Raw genomic sequence first — 13,665 nt, forward strand, 5'->3', positions numbered from 1 at the left:
AGGTGAAAAAGGTTGAAGCTCATGGGAATTCTGGTTAATCTGAAAAATGGAAGCAGAGGCTTCCTGTCTCCAATTTGTGGTCTTCTTAGAAGAAGGAAGAGAAAATCCTGCACCCAACACCGATTCGCACAACACTAAGCTAGGAGTTAGCATTATCTCCAAACTGAATGAGAAAGTGACAGGAAAATTGAGGCTAAGAACAAAGCAGGAACTAAAAATGAGGTAACAGAGCTGTGAGTTAAAATGAGTCTAACACAGGGGTCTTCAAACTTGGCAACTTTAAGACCTCTGGACTTCAACTCCACAAGTTTGAAGTTTCCACAAGTTTGAAGACCCCTGGTCTAACAGATAGAAGGAAACAACAAATTTGGTTAAAAACTCCCACAAAGTGTGGGGCAAGCTCACATCTTTTCCAAGTAGATCTTCCTTGTTTTCCACAATGCCCCACGGGGCAATGCCAATGGCACAGATGCGTCCTCTGGACTTGGAAGAATGATCTTTTAGGGCATCTCCAACATGGCGAATGATTCCTGCACAAGGGAAGAGACCAGGGCATCAACCTCTTCCTTGGGATGCTTGCATACAATTTAGAGAACACTAAATGTATGTATCTATTAAAGACCTCGGTCCCTTTCCCATATATTAAGACAGTCCCATTAGGACCTAAACTGGATATCTTCTTGAATGGCCAAATGGAAAACTGGTTTTACAATGATGGTACCTTTCTGCAGTTGTCTGGGATGGTCAGTCTTCCACAACTTTTACAAGTTCCACCAAAGCACTTTTAGAAGTTCCACCAAAGAAACTTTAGAAGTTCCACCAACTCTTTTGGCAGCATAGCCTGTCTTAAGCTCATTGCTTTGTTTTGGCTTCCAGCAAAGATTAGTCATGACTCATCCCCAGCGCAATAGTTACTGTAGTATCCTTCAAAGCACCCTATGTTTCTTTATCTTTCACCCACACAAACACACCCTGCTAGAAAGCAGGGCCTTGATCTCAGCCAGGTTCTTGAAAGAGAACTTCCAAGGTGATGAACAGCTGATCCTTAGATACCTGTACTGACTCCTCCAGTGAAAATCCAAGCCCCAGTGGTCATGGCAGCCTTGATGAGGCCCTTCCCAAACACTTGCTTAAGTTTGGGCTGCAGCTCAAAGTTCTGGAGCCCCCCATGGACGGATATTAAGAGCTTGGGGAGTTCTAGTTGCCAGTCCTTCACCATGAGTTGGAGCAGCAAGTCTGGCTTGGTATCATAGGACACTCGGATGTACTGCAAGATAAAAGGACACAGAAGCACTGCTGGATCTGTTCAACATCCCAGTTAGCTCATCTTCCAATTTGGCTTTCTTTCTAGCAAACTAGTTTGGTGGGAAAACAGTTTGAGCCTAGTCTAGTCTCAGGGTATTGTTTTCCAGATGTATTTTAGAGATTCCTGCCATATGTAGGAGAAGGAGGGGCAGAACCTGGGGGTGGCATTAAAAGAGGGATCAGCCTAGAATCCCTACGTAGCCACCAGCAGACTAAGTCCAACCTCCTTTCAATTCCATTGTTCCCTATCTAACTCCTGTTAGCAGGTGCTGTTAATTGAAAAGATTCCTATATGCATAAGCATTTAGCAATGTGTCGGTTTAATTGGACCTTCATGTGTGGATCTGGTCTTTTGCACCTGGCCCCAGGAGCTCCTAGCCCAACACCAGTGGCACATTTTATTTCATGAACACAATTTGACTCTTTGGGTTCCCTTTGGATTTTCTCAAAGGTCCCTTCTCCACATTGACTTACAGGTTGGCCTGGGCTGAAATCTGGGCATTGCCAAAGGGTGGATATCCCAAAACTCCCTTGCTGAAGGTGACTGATAAGGCCACCTTGGGCTGCCACCATTGATGCCTCTAAATAATGAACCTTACTCACCATGGACTTATTGATATGGCCTCCACCTTGGAACTCGAGATTTCCAAAGGCATCGGTGGGGAGGGCTTGGGTGTGTTTGCTGATGGACCATTTTTCTGGCTGAGTCTCTAACTGCTTCGCTGGGTCTTCTCCATCCTTCTTTGCAGTTTCGACCAGAACGGGGATGTGTTGAGCAAGGAGTTGGCCACAGCAGCACCTACGGCCAAAGCAAAACAGAGACATGAAACTGGGCCCAACGACTGGCATCGAACCACTTTTCTTCCTTTTGCTGTGTGGGGTTGTTACGTACCTGGAGACGTTCTTTACACCAGTTCTTTAAAAACAAAATCAGTAAATTACAAAGAATCATAAAGGCAAACGCCAAGACAGAAGAAAAGTCACCTGGTAGCATCTTTGCTGTTGGCAATTACGCAGCTGCATTCTCTCTTGAAAAAGGTTTTCTCTATCCATACTTTTTGACCCTGAGGGATGAAAACAGAGAAACAATTCAGTCAAGGCTGAAGAGCAACGACGGGGAGCGAAACCAGGAGAAAGAAAGAGCTGGAGCATCATATTGGAGCCGCACAAATTTGGACACCCACTAAAGGGCACCAAGAACATTGAGAAAATTATAGATAGTCAGTCCTTGACATAAAACGATTCGCTTAGTGGCCATTCAAAGTTACAATGGCATTGAAAAAAGTGACTTGTGACCCACTTACGACCACTGCAACAGGTGATCAAAATTTGGGTGCTTGGCAAACGGCATGTATTTAGGATGTTGCCATGTCCTGGAGTCATGTGATCATCATCTGCAAAGTTCACAGCTGGTTTCCGAGAAGCGAAGTCAACGAGAGAAGTCAGATTTGCTTAACGCTGCGTACATTTTGTTTTGATTGAGACCCTTCCTCTATTGCCTCCCCTTGAAAGACATCTCAAAGCTATTTACAAGCCTGCTTGAAACGGTTACTGAAGGAATACGTTTTAGAGGTTCACCCAACACTGAACCATAAAAGAATCAAACTGACCGGGTTTCCACTATATGCTAAGCCACCAAAATAAAAAATGGAACCAAATTTAGTTCAGGCTAAAGAAACTTAGCATGCTTTGTAAAAGTATATCTTTAAGCAACTTAATTAACCTTGTTCTTTGAACATTTTCACACATTAGCCAAGTTTTAAGTACATTAACCCTACCTACCTACCTACCTACCTACCTACCTACCTACCTATCTATCTATCTATCTATCTATCTATCTATCTATCTATCTATCTATCTATCTATCCATATACATCTACATTATAGCTATATCTAAATATCTTTCATATCTGTCATCTATTTCTTTATCTTTATCCATCTAACTATATCTGTATAACTATTCTATCTATTTCTCTATCCATCTCTATCTCTATCTTTCTATTTCTATAATTCTATCTATCTATCTATCTATCTATCTATCTATCTATCTATCTATCTATCTATCTATCTATCTATCTATCTATCTATCTATCATCTATGTCACAGTGATCCGACTTCATACCTCACAACTGCCATACCACCAAGTCTTCTGATCCAACCCTATATGATTGAATCAATCCACCCTCACCCATTTGTTACACCTAATTTCAATTATTACATATCTTGTAATAGAAAAGAAATATAGGCAAATAATCTTGAATAACTATCACAAAAAGAATTGTTTCAGATGCCAACACTCCTACCTGTTATTCCCTGGAAAACTGTATCAACAAAGTTCTTGGACATCTAAGAAAGGGGAGCCATGGAATTAACTGTGGAGGTTTCACTGCTTAATAAGACAAATAAGTAAAAATATCTGTTCTGAAATCTCTTCTTTGTGGTAGAATTTCCAAAACGCTCCTGTGAAGTTAGAAGTTCCACCACTTTAAGAAAAACCCATGAGCTGTTTTTTGGCTCAGACCAATGACTTCCTTTCTTCTTCCAGAAACCCCATGACCCGTCTTTTCTCTGCCTGGGAGGAATTTCCATCTCTAATCTCCTGCGTGGTAGAATCTCCAAAATTCTCCTGTGAAGTTAGGAATTGCACCACTTTTAAGAAAAACCCATCAGCTGCATTTCAACTTGAACCAATGACTTCCTTTGAAGATCTTCTTCCAGAAAGCCCATGACCTGGAAGGAGTTTCTATCTCATGGAAGAACATGAGAACACATCAACTCTGATCGTACCCCAATCTCCAATTGATTAAACCTCCTTTCCCCTCTCCAAACAGGATGGCTTAAAGCAAAGCCCAAGAATGTTGGCTCTTGGCCCCCTCAAAAAAAGCCCAGCTAGACAAGGTGTTCTCAAAGCCTCACCAGAGGCCCAGCCTCCCTTTTCAGAGGAAATCTCAGCACAATTGACATAATTAAGACAATTGGAGCTCAGAGGACAGTCCTCGTTAGAGGCAGAACTCCACATTCCCTGAAAAAAAGAAGGTCACAAAGCATTAATTAGATCTAATCCGTCTTACGGCGAGCTAAAGTTAGACCAGACTGCTCTATTTGAGGAAGTCACATTAATTGCCTGCTTGGGAGCAATTTTTTTTTCCCCTTGCAGACTTTGGCTGCGCTCACCGCACAGTGAATTGGACTGCTGGGGGTGTCTTTTCTCCTGCCGCTCATCACAGTTGCCATAGTTTGAGGACAACATTTGTTATGACCATCCGGGTCACATTCAGGGAAATCCGGAGAACCCAGACTTGGTGTCTCAGGCAGCTGAGCTCCTAAGCTTAGACACGTCTGCTTGGTTGGACCAGACTTTCCTTGACTGCTTCAGTGACTCAGCAACTGTAAGATGTGCAGACTTCAACTCCCAGAATTCCCCAGCTAGCCAAAATGCCTTTGGAGGTGTAATAGAGAGGATGTAGCCCTCGGCTGTATAATGGACAGAGAAAGAAACTCTGGCTGTAAAAGAGTCATAGAATCCTAAGGCTGGGAGGGAACTCAGAGGCCTTCTAGTCCAACCCCCTGCTCAAGGCAGGAGCCTTATACCCTCCCAGTCAAATGATTGTCTGGTCTATTTTTGGAAAGCTCCAGTGATGGAGGACCCGCAACCCCAGGAGGCAAGCTATTGCATTGATTAATTGCTCTCACTGTCAGAAAAAGTTTGTTTCCTCCTAGATTGGAGTTTGTGGATTTATACTATCAGATCTGCAAGATCCTCTTAAGGTAGCCTTACAATAAAGTTCTTGTCACCTGGGAAGTGTGGCTGGGGCTGAATTTTTTCCCTGTCCCTCTTTTGCTCTGTATGTTTTAAAGCTATTCATCTGGGAATATTTAGTCCTCTAAAAAGAAAGATCTAAGAAGTGCAAATCAGCGTATTGATGCTTTCGGGCCCAAGGAGCTTATCGTGACCGCTAGCAGGTTCCAAGGACTTAGGGATCTCTGCCTGCTTTTCTTTTCTTTTTACCCATATCACTATTGATCACACCACAGCAGACATCGCAGCACATAAACCCAGACCAGCTTTTACATCTTTCCCTGGGCTATTATCAGAGATGAATCCGGTGTGCAGAAATGTTCCTTGCTTTCTTTTCAAGGGAATGTGGGAACGCAATGGCTCCTTGGGCAGGCTGTGAGTCGAAATGCCAAGCCCGTGGCCTGAGCTGAAACATTTTGTCCTCAACGGGTCCCCGTTTAATCTCCTCTCTTCTTGAGTGAAAGGAAAGCAGGTTTTGGGGTGATGGAGAGTGGAGGTCCAGTGCCCCCTGCTCAATGAACAGGGAGTGAAGGCATTAGCACTGCAGAGGATCCCTTCTGAATCTTGGGCAGATGCCCCATGGAGAGCAGGTGAAGACAGAAATCTGAGATCCTAGAGAGAGATGTGATCCTTTTTAGACCACCCAATGCTTGTGATCCACACAGACCAGTGGGCTCATACAGGACATGGAGCTTCGTCCATTGCTTGGGTATGAGATGGGACCTTATTCGCCAAGTGTGGTCTATAGGCGGCATTCCAGCTGGAAATCCCAACTCTGGGATAAGATGCAGGATGCCTGAGAAGAAGGTGTGAGTTAACCCAACAGAACTGACCAGAAATCTCTTTGCGTAATTCCTTTGGGATGGAATAGGATCATTAGATCTTTGTCTAGAGGGAGTTTAGGAGGTTCTCCTCTAGATACAGCCAAGTATCTGAGTCTGCCCATTTTTCTCTCCAGACCTTAGATGACATTATCTTCCCATGTTATGCTGGCCTGACCAATAGACTATGGGAACTCAGCCAACCGTCCCCCACAAAATGTCCCTCTCCTCAAAAGTATGAAGACAGTCTCCAAGGAAAAGCTCTCAACTCCATCTCAAAACACCCCTCACAAGGCTCAATCCAAATCTGCAAGAATAAAAGCAGTGGAGCCCCCTCCCCCATTGAGCTGCTGACCTTCAAAGAGAGCTTTCAGCCCCCTCCCTCCTCCCCAGCACGAGGACTTTTCTTGGATCCAGGTCAAAACGAGCACCTTACCTTCTGGGATCCAGACATGGAACCCTTCAGAGAAGCGCTTTGGAAGGAACTGCTCGTCCTTCGGAGGGAGCTGCTAAGCTTCCCTCCTGGCCCCTTCTTGGCTCCCAAACCTTTGCCCTCCATGGCTGGCTAGTTTCTACCAAGACTGCCCAAGGATGAACTTCATTCAGATGTTTTCCCAGTTGGAGTCATCCAAAGTCAGCAGATGGTGAAGTTCAGAAAATGCTCAGTCCCGAGGTGGATGTCTCTCCTTGTTAGAAATCTGAGTGATCCACGCCAAGTAAATCAGGAATATGAGGCAAAGACTGGCATAAAGCTATGTTTCTACCCTCTCCGATAACCTCCCCCACTCCAGATTCTCTATAATCGGGGCTTAATGCACCCTCCGGCCCCATTCAGTGGTTTCCAGCGGAGAGAGATTTAATAAATGGTGATTGAAGGTAAATCTACTTTAAAAAGCATCCGATCCAAAGGATTTTTACCCAAACACAGAGCACTCATCTGAACATTATCTGGTGCTGCCAAGCTGATAGGCAGAAGGGAAAAAGCAAAGGGCTTGCAGAGGGCTAGAAGCTTAGGGATGAATGCCAAGAGAGGGGACAGGGAAAGGGCCTGGAAGGAGATTACCAAGGTCCTTTGAGAGAAGAAAGGTCCAAGATGGTTTTCCAAATCAAAAAAGAGCCAGGATTGGTTTGACTCAGATGATTCTGAAGGGATCGTGCCAAGCATAAGCACCAAGGATGTTTGAGAAAGAACATGGTTAGAGTTTGGTCATGAATTACAAGTAGGGGATGCACAGAAAGATGGTTGTGATGTTGACATCAGAACAAGTCCTAGAATTTTGCTTCCACAGAAGTCTATTCTAACAACGCCCCACATCATCTTTCCTCCTCATTTGAGGTGATTTCTAAATAATTAGTTCAGCCCGGCTCTCCTTGTGTCCAACTCCAAATATTTATGTCTGAATGCCTAGCAAGCTGGGCATGTCCAACCATGAATGCCAAGAAAAATACACATCAACCATCACTCTCTCCGAGTCTTCCCTCCTGTTCTTCTCCCAAATATGATCAGATTCTCTTATTGGGAGATATTTTTCTAATGCCACCAGTGCCCTCTTCAGGAGGTTTTGAAAATATATTTCTCATCCTTTATTACAGAATAAAAGAGTTGGAAGGGACCTTGGAGGTCTTCTAGCTCTAGCAGGAGACCCTATACCATTTCAGACAAAGGGTTGTCCAATCTCTCTTAAAAACCTCCAGTGATGGAGCACCCACAACTTCTGGAGGCAAGCTGTTCCACTGGATAATTTCTAAGAAATTTCTCCTTAGTTCTATGTTGCTTCCCTCCTTGATTAATTTCCATCCATAGTTTCTTGTTCTGCTTTCAGGTGCTTTGGAGAATAAGCTGACCTCCTCTTTTTTGTGGCAGCCTCTCAAATACTGGAAGACTGCTATCATGTCACCCCTAGTCCTTCTTTTCATTAGACTAGTCATTCCCAATTTCCTCAACCGTTCTTCGTAGGTTTTAGCCTCCAGCCACCTAATCATCTTTGTTGCTCTTCTCTGCACTCTTTCTAGAGTATCAACATCTTTTTTATATCATGGCATTGAAAAATGGATGCAATATTCCAAGTGTGGTCTTGGTCAAAATCCTATTAGAGCAGATTCTGGGTTCCCCAAATTCAGAAGTGGCATTTTGACATATTTTTTTTTTAATCTGGGTACCAATGCCTGAAAATTGCCAGAAAACTGTTCCCGTTGCCAGCATCTCTTCCAAAGCAGCCTGCAACCTCATTTGGTCAACTTTCATCACAACTCCTTCTACTTACATACACACAGTGAGTCACAAGCTGCGCGTGCTCCCAGTTCCATGGCAGAGCGAGGACCCGATGCCAAGCACAATTCTGTGGCCCTTGGTGGCATCTCACAAGGCACAGAAGGACTCAGCCCCATCCGACTTTGTCCTGGGTATGAAGAGGCCACTGTGTGTATGATATAAACTCTTTGCTCTTTCTCTAACTCAGCATCATCCTGGGTTGGATAAAATTAAGGCCAGCCGTGGCTTTAGACCACTCCCTTTAAGATATTAACTTCCTAGGGATACTTCCCAAGGCAGTTGCAAATTCCTGCTGACGCTCAGACTATTTTTACAACTCCAACTTCTTCATGGCTTTGCTCCTACCTCTTAATTGCTGAAATCTTGGGTTCCAAAACCACATCGTATTTCATATTATTACAGACTTTTCTTCTGCCAAATTACAAACTTCCCCAAATGCTACTTTGTCATTCATAGATGGTGACTGTGGTTAATGGCAGCCCCCTTTTTGCATGGGGGGGGGGTGTTATTCTTCAATCTTAGATTTATAGCTTGGGTGGAGTTCAGACACAGATATTCATAATGGAGAGTTAAAAAAAATAAATAAAACAGGCCTCTTTTTAAAAAGGAAGGTCCACACCTCATACAATCTTGCTAAAATAAGATCACCGGGGATTTACCCTAAAGATAGGTGATGGTTGGTTCCACTGAGTATTTACTGAAGTTAGCAACTTTTTCCAAAAGCTCAACTCTTTTGGGGAGACTCTTTTTCCAACCACACCTCTTTGTCGGGAAGAATAAAGGAAGGGTGGAAATAAAATCTTCTAGGGAAAAATGTGACCCCCATTGCAAATTTTAATTCTGCTTTTATAAGGCTGCAGAGCCTCCTCTGAGCAGGCGATGGCGCCAACAAGCCATTGTGCGGTCAAAGCTTAAGAGCCTGGAAGTATTTTTGTGAATACTAGAATAGAAGTGAAGTGAAGTGAAGTAAGCGTGGTGTAGTTGTGAAGGTGCTGGAGAAGAAACTGAGGGACTAGGGTTTTACCTTGGCCTGAAGGGTGACCTTGGGCTTGGTCCCCTCCCTTTCAGCCCTGCCCACCTCACAGAGTTCTGATTGTGACGGTATGAAATCTAGTAGATAAACCTAGTAAATAAGTACACCTTCCTTGTTTTCAAAGGAATCCCCCATGTTCTGGACAGTGGTGCCATTGGGGAAAATTAGGGATGACTAGTATCAATATCTCCATGGGCCAACAACACTGATTTGGGGAAAATCGAACCCCAGGACTAGAAATCCAGCTTCTTGCATTAAGCGAACATTACATTAAGCCAACATGACCCTCCTGCCTCCATTAATATTTTTTTTTGGGGGGGGGGGTTCAATCTTGGTGTGTCTTTCCTTTTGCTGAGGAATCCAGCAGGTGGTTCTCTGCTGAAACACAGGTGCCTTTTAAGGTGGGTCAGCTTCCTAAGGTTTTGTCTTCCTTTCTTCTGAAACGGAATGCCTTACAAACCGAGCTATCTGCTTGTTTAAAAATCCCTGGATGGTAGAAAAGAGCGTGCTTTCTTTTTGTGCAAAATCCCCTGGGTAATAGAAAAGAGTGAGCTTTTTTGTGATTTTTCATACAGTAAAAAGAGCAAGAGATAACTTTGGGGTCATACTTCTGTTGGTTGCAAAGGAAATTCTATTTCTATTTCTTTTTATTCTTTTTTTGCTACACTTTTGTCTTTCTTCTTTCTGCTTTTACTTTTATGCGTCTGTGATTTTTATTTTTGCTCTTTGTAAAACGTTCAATTAAAAAAAAATTCATAAAACAAAGGCCCATCTGGTGGACTTTGCAAAGCCAATGCTCTAGAAATTGTTTTTTATTTTGATTATTTATGAACATTTCCAAATTATGCTCCAGGATGCGCCTGGCATGCCACAAATTTTGCTCCAAATCCAGGGCCAAATCACCTTCGTCTTAGCCACTCTACAGTTTGCTGGCAGGTGGGTGGGGGCAACCCCCTTTTCCTTACCCCAAATACAACAGGAACATAAAGTGGGGGGGGAGGAAAAAAATGGCCCAGCAAACTCCACCCTGAGCTTCAAAAGCATTCCTTCATTTGTTCTTTGTGTCGCAATCCTGATGGGAAGAAAGACTAGCCAGAATTCTCTCTCCAGATTTCGGGCACGGCCCCAAAACCAACATTTCTTCCACGCAGATCCTAAGGGCTGACCTACTTTCTCTATCTGCATTCAAAGCAGGAGCCCTCGAACGCCCAGGCCTGACTCCCCCCCCCACCTTGTGCTGTACAACAGGTGCTGTACAGATCTCAATCTTTGTTCCTGCAGGGGTGGGTGTGGCTGTGTTTTGCTCTGCGCCCCGTATGACTCACAGCATCTGCTCTTCTGCAGCAGAAGCGTATGGCTTCGGTGGGAGGGCGCCAGCAGGAGAGAACATGTACACATGCGCATTCACGCAGACGCATAGAAACACGCTTCCAAGAGGTTAACTTAGAACAGGTGACTTCTTCTCCAGATCGTATTTTGGAGGCACCTTATGGAACAAGTGGCTGGGAAATTCATTGTTAAAGCTTGGATACAGGCAGACTGTTTTCCACTTGTCCAGAGAGAATCCATCCTCAGCCCCACCCTGAAGCTTTCAGAAAAAGAATGGAACAGGAAAACGTGATCTTGCAGAAGATTAAGAGGGGGAAAAATGCACAAACTGCAAAACTGGAAGGGTTTGGGGTCCTGTTTTCTTTCTACATCCTAAAATGTTTGTCTTTGAAAAGGTGTTTAAGCGAACGGAATAAAGAAGGTGCTGTTTTAACAGTCCAACCCAAGACAATTTCCTTGAAGCTCAGTGAGGTCAACCTTCATTGAATATTTACCTTTCAGGCATTAGTTGTTCAGAATAACAGAGTTGGAAGGGATATTGGTGGTCTTCTATTCCAACCCCCTGATCAAGCAGGAAACCCTATACCACTTCAGACAAATGGCTGTCCAGTCTCTTCCTAAAAGGCTCCAGTAATGGAGCACCCACAACTTCAGAAGGCAAGCCATCCTACTGATTAATTGTTCTAACTGTCAGGAAATTTCTTCTTAGTTTTAGGATGGTTGTTTCCTTGACTTGTTTCCATCCAATGCATCTTGTTCTGCAAACAGTAAATGCAAACAGGAGATCACCATAAATTGGGCATTAAAAACACAATAGCTTAGGTGTGCCCTAATGCTTCAAACACGAGAGGTGAATAGGCATTACAAGAAAAAGGAAGTGTTCAAAATATATTTAAGAGAACAAAAATAATGTGAAACACATTAACCCAAATTATGGTTACATGGGAAGCTGGTGATGGGCCTCAACGCCACCATCCCTTCCATCCCCTTTTTAGTTCTGAAACTTGTCCCTGGATTGGATGAAAAGAGATAAAAATCATGGCCGGTTAAACACTTTCTCCTCAATTTTACATCTCCACTTTTTGAGCTGAGTCCAAAGTGGCTACAACTTTGGGATTTGGAGTGTGGAGGTTAAACTAATATACCCTGCATTCTTTCTGCCATAGTCCTCCTCCTCCTCCTCCTCCTCCTCCTCCTCCTCCTCCTCCTCCTCCTCCTCCTCCTCCTCCTCCTCCTCCTCCTCTTCCTCCTCCAATGACCTTTGGACTCACCTCCTGGGATGCTTAAGGCCATGATGGATTGCTGGCTCTTGACTCTTGGCCACCTTAACCCTTGACCTTCTTTCGTTGCATTCTTAGCTTTGAGGGGGGGGGAGATTCCTGTGGCTTCCTTCCTTCCTGCTCCAGGGGCTGATAAAGCTTTGCTTAGTAAAGAGGTCTCTGATTGACTGAAGAGATATTGACCAACTGCCTTGGTTTACCTTGTTCAGGGGAAATGCTGGTCAACTCTTTGCAGTGGTAACCTTGAGACAGAAAACTCTGAGGATTTATAAATCAGACAGAATGCAAAGCAGGACAATTAGAGTAAATCTGCCAGACATGGGCTGCAAAGATCAGAACCACTACTAGATGGTAGCAAAATGCTGGAGAAAGTCTAACTCTCAGGTCCCACTAGAGGTCTTCTTGCAGCAGCCTACAACTAGTAGGTTTGTGTTTGACTGTCCTGCTTCAGGGCTAGTGATATGAACCTGCCTTCTAACTTGTGGTGGACCAAGAATGGTGGGAGATAGAAAAGAAGGCCATTGTGAAGATAAAGGGGGGAGTAGGGCCTGTTCCCCAGCAGTGCAGAGTCCACACAACCCTCCACCCTTGTTTGTTATTTCTGCCTGAAAATCAAACTGAGTTGAACCAGGAAAGATGCCTGCCAGAAAAGAACACGCCCAACTCGCTTCAACTCTCCCTGACTCACACTTGTGCAAGAATTTGGCTTTGATGGCCTAAGAAAGAAGGGGGGGTGTTGTTGTTGTTGTTGTTCTTTTCATATACTAAGCACCTCCTCCTACCCTCTAAACACACAAAAAGGCTTACTGATCTCCTGCTGCAGAGCCCCTGTTTAGCTCACCTGATCATGGAAGGGAAGGGTCCTAAGAAGTAATAGAAACTCTACCCCTAGAAAATGGGAACTGCCCCATAAAAAGGAATGCTGTAGTCCAAAAAGCACATTATGAAATTTGACTGCCCTACGGGAAACATCATGGTTTTGAAAACAGGAGTTTCCCAAAAGAAAATTCCCCCCGTATTTCAGGGAAATTTTTCCTCCTTGAATCATCTGCCAAGGGGTTCCTGTGCGTCCACCCCCCATTTAATTAACAAGCTTCTTGACTAGCATCCAGTTATGAGGAAGCAAACAAGCAGCTAAAGAGGCTGGCACCAAAATAGAGCTGCCATCACTGCTGGATAATCTGCCAAGAATGAAATTATTGTACAAACAAACAACTTCAGCAACCCACTATTATGTTGTGTAACGACAAGGACAACATGGAAATCTGGGAAAATCAACCTGGTCTTATTTTGATGCATTGATATATATATAGAGATGGGACTAGACCCATTGAAGACCCTCTGGGGAAGCTCCAGGAACAGAGAAGAGGACGCTGAACTTCTCCTAGAAGTTTCTCCCAAGCATTCTTGAAATGCCCACTGCAGGAAGGGAAGAGAAGGCCCATTTGGCCAAGGCATTCGGGGGAGTTGGGTGACCCAGGCAAGTGCCATGTCTGAAACAATTGGATGCCCTTTTGGGGGAAGGGTGTCCATGGGAAGGTGTTCCTTTCTCATCAGTTCTTGCCTAATCCTTCCAGCACGAGATGCCAAGAATGCCAACCCCTTTGTGGCCTGCAGACCATGGACTTTGCCAAGCAACTGTGGTCTGTTCTTGGAGAAGGACACGACTGGATATTGTCTACGAAGTTCTCCTGAAGAACCTGAAAGACAGTCCAACCATCCAGCTTAAAAGTTGACAGCCTGGACCTCTCCAGTTCCCAGTCTCCTAAGAACTATGAAGGTCCAGCTCAAGCAAGCCCAGCAGAGAAGCAGAAACGGCGTCTCAA

General features: G+C 44.2%; 1 protein-coding gene across 1 annotated transcript in view; it reads right to left on the bottom strand.

The window, feature by feature from the left end:
• Positions 1-6,394, bottom strand: part of TRPM1 (transient receptor potential cation channel subfamily M member 1) — a 31,323-nt gene extending 24,929 nt beyond the window's left edge. Inside the window, exons 1-5 of the mRNA XM_015810978.1 lie at positions 6,362-6,394; positions 2,290-2,369; positions 1,909-2,104; positions 1,054-1,267; positions 406-530 (exon numbers count right to left, since the gene is read on the bottom strand). Coding sequence (XP_015666464.1) covers positions 406-530; positions 1,054-1,267; positions 1,909-2,104; positions 2,290-2,369; positions 6,362-6,379 — 633 coding nt within the window. The 5' untranslated portion in view covers positions 6,380-6,394. The remainder of the gene's footprint in view (positions 1-405; positions 531-1,053; positions 1,268-1,908; positions 2,105-2,289; positions 2,370-6,361) is intronic.
• Positions 6,395-13,665: the final 7,271 nt, after the last annotated feature.

The sequence above is a fragment of the Protobothrops mucrosquamatus genome, unplaced genomic scaffold, assembly GCF_001527695.2.
Source record: "Protobothrops mucrosquamatus isolate PMUCROS unplaced genomic scaffold, P.Mucros_1.0 scaffold27, whole genome shotgun sequence".
Taxonomy (NCBI): domain Eukaryota; kingdom Metazoa; phylum Chordata; class Lepidosauria; order Squamata; family Viperidae; genus Protobothrops; species Protobothrops mucrosquamatus.